Source organism: Phasianus colchicus, chromosome 17 (genome assembly GCF_987193195.1).
Source record: "Phasianus colchicus chromosome 17, bPhaCol1.hap1.1, whole genome shotgun sequence".
In the NCBI taxonomy this organism is placed as follows: Eukaryota; Metazoa; Chordata; class Aves; order Galliformes; family Phasianidae; genus Phasianus; species Phasianus colchicus.
The window spans coordinates 5,178,171-5,188,967 of NC_143452.1; the positions used below are offsets into that span (position 1 = coordinate 5,178,171).

The window sequence follows — 10,797 nt, forward strand, 5'->3', positions numbered from 1 at the left end:
AGTTTGCTGATGATACCAAGTTGGAAGGATTGGTTGACACGCCTGAAGGCTGTGCTGCCATTCAGCGAGAACAGGACAGGCTGGAGAGCTGGGCAGAAAGAAACCAGATGAGGTTTAACAAAAGCAAATGTAGAGTCTTGCACCTAGGGAGGAATAATTGCATGCACCGGTACAGGTTGGGGGATGACCTGCTGGAGAGGAGCTCTGCGGAGAGGGACCTGGGTGTCCTGGTGGACGACAGGTTGGCCATGAGCCAGCAGTGTGCACTTGTGGCCAAAAAGGCCAATGGCATTCTGGGGTGCATTAAAAGGAGCGTGGCCAGCAGGTCGAGGGAGGTGATCCTCCCCCTCTACTCTGCCCTGGTAAGGCCTCATCTGGAGTACTGTGTCCAGTTCTGGGCTCCTCAGTACAAAAGAGACAGGGATCTCTTGGAAAGAGTCCAGCGGAGAGCCACAAAGATGGTGAAGGGCCTGGAGCATCTCCCCTATGAGGAAAGGCTGAGTGAACTGGGTCTGTTTAGCCTTGAGAAGAGAAGACTGAGAGGGGACCTGATCCAGGTCTATAAATATCTAAGGTGTGGGGGGCAAAGTGGCAAGGCCAGACTCTTTTCAGCGGCGTATGGAGACAGGACAAGGGGAAATGGCCAGAAACTGGAGCACAGGAAGTTCCGCACCAATGTGTGCAAGAACTACTTTACGGTGAGGTGATGGAGCACTGGAACAGGCTGCCCAGGGAGGTTGTGGAGTCTCCTTCTCTGGAGATATTCAAGACCTGCCTGGACACCAGTGTGACCTGGTGTAGGGATCCTGCTTTGGCAGGGGGTTGGACTGGATGATCTCTGGAGGTCCCTTCCAACCCCTACAATTCTGTGATTCTGTGAAAAGAAAGCTTTGCAAAGGGATCAGCACCATGACAGCAGATTGTTCAAAAATATATATATACACACACCATATATATATATGCATGTGTTTTCTTAATGCATATCCTCATATGCTCCATAAGGCATGTGCGTTTGCATGGAGAAGGCAGCAGTAGAAATGGATTTACCTTCTGCATGGAGGGCTGCCGGCCCGAGGAGGGGAGTGCAGCTCCCCAGGGCTGTGCGAGTACGTGTTGGCTTTGAAATCCACAGTTCCTGCAGTGAGTTGTTCCCTGGAAGGAGCCCTGGCTCTGTTCAGTCCCTGGATGAAGATGCAGGTGGTCTTTAGGTCAGAGAATTTCTGTTCCTCAACTGATGACTACAGGGTTTTATTCTTCGACAAGCAACCAATCCACAAAAAAATATAAAATAAAAAATAAAAAATAATAAAAAATAATAAACAAAATAAACCTTCCCGCCTCCAGCTTCCTCCTGAATTGTCCTTCTGGGGTCATCAGCCCTCAGCCCACGCATCACCCCCGGCCCTGTGCCGGTACCTGCTGCTGCAGGGGCTGCACAGCTGCTGCACAGCAAGGCAAGCACCGAAAACAACACAATTAAAAAAAAAAAAATTAAAAATTTAAAAGGAGGGGATGAAGGAGAGGGTGTAGCAGCTTTTAATTTATCTTTCCATTTAAAAAAAAAAAATATTTAAAAAAAGGAAAAAAAAAAAGTTGTCACATTGGAGTCTGTGTGATATAAGTTAAGCGAGGAAGCAGCGCGCTTTGGCAGGGCTAATGCTTCCCGCCCGCCCGCTCCTCCAGGTGGCCGAGCTGCTCCGCCAGCTCCAAGACCTTGGCTTGGCAGTCGAGCAGGTTGTCCTTCAGCCCCGTTATTTCCTGAGAGTGGGCAGCCAGCGTCCCATTGAGGCGGTCCATGCGGTCCCACAGGCCGCCCGCGTGTTTCTCCAGCTCTCCCCTCACCCCGTCCAGGCTCCCCAGCACAGCCCCCAGCCGGCCGCAGGCTCCCTCCACCCTTGCCACGCGCTCGTCGAAGTGCGCGACGTCGCGCTGCAGGCTGCGGGCAGCGCTGCGGCAGGAGCTGAGCTCACCGGCAATGCGCGCCTTCAGGCGCTCCAGGTCGCCCTTCAGGTTGAGCACACGGCGGTTGCTGAAGAAGAGCTGGGAGCCGTGGTCGCTGACTTTCTCCTGGATGGAGTGCACCTCGTCCTCGATCTTCCGCTCGTGCTCGTCCAGCGAGGAGTTGACGTGCGTCACGGTGTCCGAGTACTGCGAGACGGAGTCCTTGAGCCCCGTCAGGGATTTGCTGACGGTGTTCAGGTTGATCTTCAGCAAGGTGATCTCCCCCTGCAGAGCCCCCGCCGCCTCCTCCTCGATGCGCCGCTGGATCTCCAGGATGGTGGCGTTCAGCTTGCGCAGCAGCTCCGAGGTGCTGTCCATGCGGAGCAGCAGGTCCTGGTTCTTGTTCTGGCAGTCCTCGATCTCCGTCCGGAAGGTCTCCACGTCTTTGGAGGCAGAGCTGCAGCCCGACAAACAGGTGCTCTCCAGCGTGACCAGACGGTTCTGCAGCACCTCCAGCTTCTCGTCCGTGCGTTTCCTCATGCTGGCGAGCTCCCCCTCCAGCATGGGCACCACCGCCCCATCCATACCCGTGGGAGCACTGACGTTGTTCAGCTCCCCAACGATGCTCATGAACCTGTCCTCCAGGGTCTGCATTTTGTCTTCAAAGGCCGTCCTCATGCCATCCACTTCCGCCACCACCGTGCCTCTCATGCTGTCCTCCATGCTGGAGCAGCAGCTCCCCGTTTCTCTCTCAGTAGCGTTCAGCCTGGCCTCCAGGTCCTCAAAGCGCCCTTCAAAGAGGTTCCCAAGGGTGATGGCAGAGATCTCTCCATCCATCCGCGAGTGCAAGTTCTTCTGCGACTCAGAGATGCTGTGCAGGCCCTTCTCCAGGATGTTCATGCGGTCAGTGAGGTAGTCCAGGCTGCTGCAGCAGCTCTCCACCACCGTCAGCCCTTGGATCTGTGTCTCCAGCTGGGAGATCTCCTTCTTGATCTCCAGCTCCTTTCCATCCAGAGTCTGCTGCAGCCGCAGGTTGGCAGCTTTCTCCTGCTCACACTGCTGCTGCACCTCCTGGATGCGGAAGTCACAGGCTGTCTGGATCTTGCCCAGCTGCTTCTCAAAGCCATCGAGCAGCTCCCCACGCAGGCTGCCCAGCCGTGCAGCCACGTACTCCTCCAGCAGCTCCATGGAGGTGAGGGGTGATGGCCGGGCCGCTTCCAGCAGGTGCTTGAGCTGCCCGTCGTGCTCCAGCACTATGCCACGAACCTCATGCAGCAGATCCACCTTGGATTTCAGCACATCGCTCACCTCCGCCACTTTGGTCAGGATCTCCCCAACAGGTGGATACGAAGCAACATCAGCCTTGTCTGCCACATCCACCAGGCCGTCGGGAATGATGCCGAAGCCCACAGAGGAGTCAGGCGTGCCAGGGCTGTTCATCAGCGAGCCGATCATCTTGGTGGTGTCCTCCTGGATGGCCAGGCGCAGGCGGTCCCCCAGCCCACTCACCAGCACGTGCAGGCTGTCATAGGCCTGGGCCAGGCGCCGCACCTCCTCTTCCAGCCGCTCCAGGCGGTCCCCAACCAGGCCAGGCAGCTTTCTGCCTACAGGAGACAGAGGAGATGGTCAGGGCTGTGTCCTTTACCTCCCTCGTGAACTTCTAATTGGTTCAAGTTGGGCTGGAAGAGGTCATCTAGTCCCAACCCTTCTCCTTTCTGATACCAGCTCCCACCTGCCTCTTGTTGGCTCAGCCAAACATCGCCTCAGCCTTCCTCCTGTCTAGTATCTCTACTCAATTTGATGGGGAAAACCTGCTTTCTTCCAGGGATGGTAACTCCATCACCTCCCTGGGCAGCCTGTGTCAATGCATCATCAGTTCTTCCTAGTATCTAACTTGAACCGCCCCAGCACAACTTGAGGCCATTCCCTCATCCTATCATAAGTTTTAAAACAATGAGGTACAGCAATTTTGAAGCCACACATTTTGAAATGTAGCAAATAAGAAAAGTGATTTTCAAAGCAATGAGAGGTCAAGCATCTGGACAGAAAGATCACCCACCTAAAGTCTGCCAGACTCATGCCCTGTGCTGGAACACGAAGCTGGGAGCTTTGTGACCAAGGCCAGTGGTGCAATAACGTGGCAACACAAAGCAAGAGCAAGGTCTCACCATATTGATTCTTCTTTGGTCCCGCAAACAGGTCGGGGTGGCTCTTCGGATGGGGAGGCATTCTGGGGAGTGGGAACATCTTCGGCCCAGGGGGCATTTTGGGGCCGGGGTGCTGGGGCATCAGGCCAGGCTGATCGGTGGGGCTGTCATGGCAGCCTTCTCCCATGAAGCCTGGGCAGCACCTCCAGGCCAGTTCGGTCACTGTCTTGTAGCCAATCTTGTACCTGGGTCTGAAGAAGGTGCGGTACCTTTCCAGGAGAAGGGAGAGAAAGGGAAGGCATTTTAGAGAGGCAACCACAGTTCTGAGTAAGATAGAAGAGTGAGGCCATGGGTCCTGTTGTCTGCTGCCAGGAGATCCTGGCTGAGACCCGGAGAGCATAGCCCACCCACTCCCACTCACTGCATCAACGCTCAGTGCAGCACGAGCAACACCTGCCCAAGAACACAGCTCAGGAACCAACACTGCAGAAGCATCACCCAGCCTTCCCAGCACTGGACCATGAGGTGTGATAGCCAGGTATCCTTGTACTATGTGGAGAGGGTTTTGTTCTTTTTTTTTATTAATGAGGCATAGGTTGATTTTTATTTATTATCATTTTTTAAAACGTTGGATTCTTGATGCTAGCTTGGAAAAAACAGCAGCAAGTGTATTGCTCTGGTCTCCAGACAGATGCCCACTGTGACAGATGTTAAACAGTTGGGCAAATTTCAACACAGAGCAGCACAAGTAGGAATGATAGAAGTGACACCAAAGCCTTTGTGAGTTCATACTACTCCCCACATGTGCATCCTACAGAGCTGGCAGCGAGGAACAGAGCAGTGTTTTCACCAGTCCATCAATGGGGCAGCCCCTGTCTGAGGGCTGCAACTGTCCCCACAACATCCCCAGTGTCCCTGCTCAGGCTGCAGCTTCTGCAGCAGGAGCCATGTAGAGAAGTGGAGCAGGAGAAAGGAAACCCAAATCCCCCATTATTCGAATCATTTTAACATTTCCCAGCATCAGTTTCTCAAAGATACAGGACAGTTTCAGACATCTTTGGAAAATAAGCTCTTCTTTTCACTGTTCCTCTTCCTGTAAGCTGCCAAGTTGTGGTCCTTTCTTCCTTTTACCCACAGGTTCCAGGGCCAGCAGTAGAGCAGGATGCTGCTGTGACAGCCACCACCGGTGACATGAAGCAAGGACACCAGCAGGCAGGCTACTTCCCCATGCCTGGCTCCCAGGGCAGCCCCTTCCAGCCCTGCTTTCCTGGTGCTCCTACTCCCAGTAGGGAGGACATGGGAGCATAGCATTCCCACAGCACAGCATCCCTGCCCAGAGCTGACCACAAAGCCCACAATCTGCCCTGCTCCAGAACAGCATTTAGGAGGTAGCAGAGACTTCTGCAAATATTATCACACAGCAGCAGCCTTCAGCCTGCTCTGCTTCCCCCCCCCCCCAAGGAAGGGCAGCCCTCCAGCCCCTTTGTGTCCCCATACTCACAGCACTTTCCCCGGGCACTTGGGGCCCCAGCTGCACTTGTGGTACTCAGCTTTGACGTAGCTCTCGGCACCATCCTGCAGCACACAGGTGACATTGCGCTGCACCACATAGGCACAATAGCTCCTGGGGGGAAAGCACAGCAATGCAGTGTCACCTCCTGCCCCAGGGGCACAGCATGACAGCCCCCAGTCACACAGAGCTGTGCTCAACAAGAGAAGCTATGGGGACAAGGAGAACACCCTCAGAAATGGGTCAACTGGGAATCATCAGCCCTAAAGAAATCTCTTCAGGTTCCTCGGAGCAGCAGTGCAAGGAGCAGAGCCTTTTCCCTTCTGCCACCATGACCACAGCTGAGTGCCACTGGGTAACACCAGCTCCGGAGCAAGGAAGAGACAGCTGGAAGGAAGGATGCAGGAGTCCTACTGGACAGATGGAGGCCAAGGCTGCTCTGCTGGAGGCAGGCTGCCAGCCAGAGCAGATGGATGCAGTCCATGAGGGCAGACAGTGGGGACGTGTGGTGAGGCAGGGACTGAGGGTAGGGACACAGCAGATGGCAGAGCGGGAGGAGAAGAAGGTAGAGGCAGCAATGGAAGGTCAGCAGGACACAGCAGATGAGCCGAGTGAGTTGCTAGATCAGGGAGGTATTTGGCAAGGCAGGAGGACACAGTGCAACCTTGCAACCTCTTCTCCCCAACCCCTCTCCAAGGGCTCTCCACGCACATCTCCCGGGATAACCACAGCAATTCCCATCATTCTCAGCCCCAGTGAGAGGCTGCCAGGCCCCGGGCATGCACAGGGCTCAGCGCTGCAGATTACTGCTCCAGGGTGAGTCATTTATCCATGTGCAGGGCTACTTGAGAACTAAGGCCAGCAACTTTTCTTAGCTGGATGGAAGGGAGATCATGTGTGCATGTGGAAATTTAGAATCACTCTCATCCATAAATCCAGGATTTGCTTTTAAACACCTCCAACCTCCTCTTTGATTAAGCTAGTAGCCAACACAGGCAGATCTGCTAGCCACTGCTGATGAACCGTGCATACTTGTGGCTGCTTGAGTCAGGATGGCTCTGGCTCACCCCCCTTTGCAGAAACCCCTTTCTTTCTCACCCACCTGTGGCTAGCAGCTTTATAGCTGCAGCTTGATGTTTTAAGGGTGAGCAGCTGGAAAATGTTACAGGGTTTGGAAAGCTCTCACTGGCACTGCCAGTATTGTTCATTTCGAATGCTACTTTATTCATTTCAGCTTGTTTGTAACACCAAATTCCCCCCCCCCCCCCTCCTTTTCGGAGGGGCCAAATACAAGACTGCTCTATCAAACAAGCACAGAGAGCCCCCCACTAGGACATAACACCCTTTTTGCTAGGGAATGGAAAAGCATATCAAACATGCAAAGCCTACATTCCTCTCTCGCCTGAGCTTTCCAGGTTACTTAACAGCACATCTCAGCCCGAGTAAGTCTCACACACAGAGATACACAGCTCCGTCCGTACCCCCTCCCCGCCCGATCCCACAGCTCTCACGTCCCTATGGGACCTGCACGTACATTCTGGTCCCTTTCGGGACACAACCGCCTCCCCACAGCCCAGCACAGCCAGTGCCCATCCCGCGATGCGCCGCGCACAGGGTCGCTTACTTGTGCTTGCCCACGGGTTTGCCGAGCTGCGGGCTGGAGCCGGTCGTGTAGAGGTTGTACCTGCCGCCGTAGGGCAGGGGGGCGGCGGGTGGGTAGAAAGTACCTTTAGCATCGGCGAGGACCAGCAGCGTCCCCAGGGAGAAGCAGGCGAGCAGAGCTCCGCGGCGCAGCTCCCGCCGCATGGTCCCGAGCCCGGCGGAACGCGGGGCGGAACGGGGACGGGGCGGAACGGGGACGAGGCGGCCGCAGGCTCCGCTGCGGAGGGGCCGGAGCTCCGCCCTGCCCTGCCCTGCCCTGCCCTGCCCTGCCCTGCCCTGCCCTGCCCTGCCCTGCCCTGCCCTGCCCTGCCCTGCCCTGCCCTGCCCGCCGGCACACGCTGCTCCGCCGCCCGCCCGACCCCTTTTGTAGGGCGGCGGCAGGGGCGGGCCGCGCTCCTCCCCCAGCCCTCCCCCGGCCCCCGACCCCCGGCCCCGCGGGCGGGGAGACAAAGCCGAGCCCCCCGCCCCCAGGAGCCCCGCGCCGCCGGGCGGATGGAGCCGCGCGTCCCTGCGGGTGGGATGGGACTCCGAGCCCCCGCGGCCCCGCAGCCGCCCCTTCTGCCCCCCCTTCTGCCCTCACCGCCCCGCTGCCGTCTGCGGGCGTTTGCCCCCGCGGGCAGCAGGTGCAGCAGCGCGGAGCCGGGCAGGGTGCGGAGATGCGGGGAGCCGTCCCCGGCTCTGGGGGAGGCTACGGGAACCCCTTGGCCCGAGGGCAGCCTTTGCTGTCCCGATCGCACCAGCATCCAGTTCGCTCAGGGCCGGTGAAACCAGCACGTGGGTTTTTCAGAAAGAGAAGGAGAGTTTCAGAGCCGGCATTGTCCCCCCCGTGAAGATTCACCTTTGGTTCCAGCCTCCCCGTTTGTTTCACCAGGTACCCAGATGTGCAGCCCAGGGATGTGACTGCATGGCAGGGCTGCACTGGGACCCTTTGCCTGCAGAACCGCAGCTTCTCTCAGTGTTTTATGAAAGCCGGCCCTGCTCTTCTACCCCTCCTGAGATCCCCATTATCCCACACCACATCCCTCACACACAGGTACCCCACAGCAGCAGATCCCTGCAGTGCCCTGACACCACACCATTAACCACGGGCTGTGGGAGCCAGAGCTTCCTTGACCTCAGGGTGAGCCTTTGTCATCGGGTTGGGGGGGACTGAGAGAAGAAACCCGTTGTCCCATGTGGCTGGAATACGCAGGATGGACAATCTATGCAGTGCTCTGTAATAACAAACACAAGCCTACTGAGCCTGCATGGCTCCATGCTGGATGCCAAAGCCGAGAAGTAACCTTGCATACAGCCTTAATTTTTTTTCCCTGTGTGCAGGGAGCATGATCCAGTTTTAATAACAGCGTGCTGCACGTGTGTGTCTGAGGCCTCAGGACAAAACATCTGCTGCCACTTCACAGTTCCTGCAGCCCCTGGCCCTGCTGCTAGAGCCTGAGCTGGGCATGGCAGGGCAGCCAGGAGGCTGCTCGGTTCTCAGCAGCATGCTCCCATGGAAGGTGTGAGTCACCATGCCTGTAGGCGCCTATCGGTCTGTCCGTCCCCGCTGTCCGACCCCATTTCTGAAATGTTGGGTCACTTGTTGCCAGATCTCACAGCAAGGACCTCGGAAGGAATAAATTCCCTTATGTTGTTCCATTCTCTATTTGTTTTGTGGAAAAAAAAAAAAAAAACAGCATCTGTGTAGACCTGAGAGAGTCAAGCTTTGGTCCCAACTGAGGAAATAGATTCAGCCTCCAACTCACTCTATTATAAGACATCAAAGAATCCACACAGGAGAGAGGCTGTACAGATACCAGGGGATGTGCAGTGGGGCCTGGCATTGGGAACTGTGCCCATTGGTGCCACTGTGAGCATCCCTGCACGCAGAGGTGTCCATCACTGCATCCAGAGGTGCCCAGCAATAGGAGCTCAGGAGCACATGTCCCATGGGCAGTGGCTGCCCACTCTGCCCCAGGGCAGGCAGGGTGGCAGGGCCAATTTCACAAGCGGATGACACCGAACAGTGACTCATTCTGCTTCATGTGGTTTTTAATTAACACTTGCATGGCCCCATCAGCCAAATAATTGCCTCCCTTCATGGATCAGCAAGTCAACAGCTCCGACCCCCATTCCCACCTGGGTACAATGTTTGGTGGCTGCACCTCACACTCCCCTGCAGACCCACGTTGAGGTTGAAGGGTTCCAGGCTTCTCCAGGGCTACTGCAGCACTGCTCCCATCCCCATCCTTTGGCTCCGTCCATCCTCATCCTCAGCCGCCATGGTGTGGTGAAGTGCAATGGTGGAACACAGCTGCCCCCTGTGCTGCCAAAGGGACAGGAGCATGTTCTCAGCAAGAGGAATTTGAGTCAGGTGTTAATAAAAGAGATATTCTAGTAGTAAAATTAATATAGCCCTGGAAGAGACTATATTGAGCCATCTGGAGATATTAAAGGAAAGGTTAGATAAAAAAAAAGTCTGTCCGGATCAGTTTGGAGTAGGGAAGTGGACTGGATGTCTTCCCAAGAGCTCTCCCAGGCTGAGTTTTTCAGAGTACAAATTCATTTCCCAAAGTGGCAAGGCCAGAGAGCAGCCCAATTCAGAGGTCGAGCAGGATGTGATTCCCAGGGATCAAAACTCTCTTTGCACTGGTGCTGGCCAAGGCCTTTTCCCCTGGCTGTGGGTCTGTGTCTGTGGGAGGGACAGACTTCTGAACCCAGCTTTCCCAGAGGCACACCCAGCAGGATCCAGGGTGGCACTGCAGCCATCCTGCAGCACTGTCCCCAGCCACAGGGTCTGGGAGCTCCCGCTGCTCCCAGTACACACTTCTGCCACACCGCAGCTCCCAGTGCATGGGCTGAGGATGGGGATGGAGCAGGCACGAGCCACAGCTCCTGTGGGTCGGTTTGGAGGGGTCTCATGGACACCGGGGCTGGGCTGGTGCTCACTGCAGGAGCCTCTCCGTGGGGTGGGGGCAGCAGGGGCTGCAGAGGACGGTGTGCTATGAGAACAAGAGCCCTTTCTTCGTGGGAAAGTGCAGGGCCACGAAGCGCTCGGACGGCCTTATCTCTGGTTTTGAAAGCCACACGCTGATCATTTGTCAAGATTAGCGCGTGCGGTAGAAGGGATGGAGCTGTTCCAAATCCATGCTCAAATCTCTTCCCCGGGCTCGCGGCCATTCATAAAAATGCCAGAGCAGCGTCGGCAGCACACGCTGGGGCTGGGGAGGGGTCAGCCATGGGTTACAGAGCTCTGCTGGGGGCACACAGGTTGCCCTGTTGGTGTCCTTCCTCCAGCAGGGCTGGCTGCACGGACTTAGCAAGGGCGAGTGGCAGGCGGGAGTCCCATGGGTGGGACAGAGGTGATGGGTCTAGGAAAGATTTTCCCAGCCTCTTCCATCCCAACACATTATCCTGAGGTCTGGAGCAACTGAGGAGCTCTGACTTTGGGAAATTGCATGGCTATGGGGCTGTAGGGTGTGCTTAGGAAGGCTCTGCCAAGCAGCTCTGCCGTATCCTAGATGAGGTCTGCAGCAGAAGGCAGCCTTGTGAGCTAGC

General features: G+C 56.3%; 1 protein-coding gene across 1 annotated transcript; it reads right to left on the reverse strand.

Annotated features, from left to right (window-relative positions):
* Window positions 1-1,564: 1,564 nt before the first annotated feature.
* EMILIN3 (elastin microfibril interfacer 3) lies at window positions 1,565-7,580 on the reverse strand. The gene is made up of 4 exons (XM_031603151.2): window positions 7,223-7,580; window positions 5,590-5,712; window positions 4,110-4,357; window positions 1,565-3,545 (listed from the first exon to the last, which is right to left on the reverse strand). The coding sequence occupies exons 1-4, from the start codon at window positions 7,402-7,404 to the stop codon at window positions 1,654-1,656; spliced, it is 2,445 nt and encodes an 814-aa protein (XP_031459011.1). The 5' UTR covers window positions 7,405-7,580; the 3' UTR covers window positions 1,565-1,653.
* Window positions 7,581-10,797: the final 3,217 nt, after the last annotated feature.

What these genes read in the sequence shown, in the direction of transcription:
- EMILIN3 (XM_031603151.2), bottom strand. Translation starts at nt 7,404, where the DNA reads ATGCGGCGGGAGCTGCGCCGCGGAGCTCTGCTCGCCTGCTTCTCCCTG. An exon ending in AAACCCGTGGGCAAGCACAA is followed by an intron (nt 5,713 to 7,222) that starts GTAAGCGACCCT and finishes CTTTCCCCCCAG; the next exon opens with GAGCTATTGTGCCTATGTGG. An exon ending in ACCAAAGAAGAATCAATATG is followed by an intron (nt 3,546 to 4,109) that starts GTGAGACCTTGC and finishes TGTCTCCTGTAG; the next exon opens with GCAGAAAGCTGCCTGGCCTG.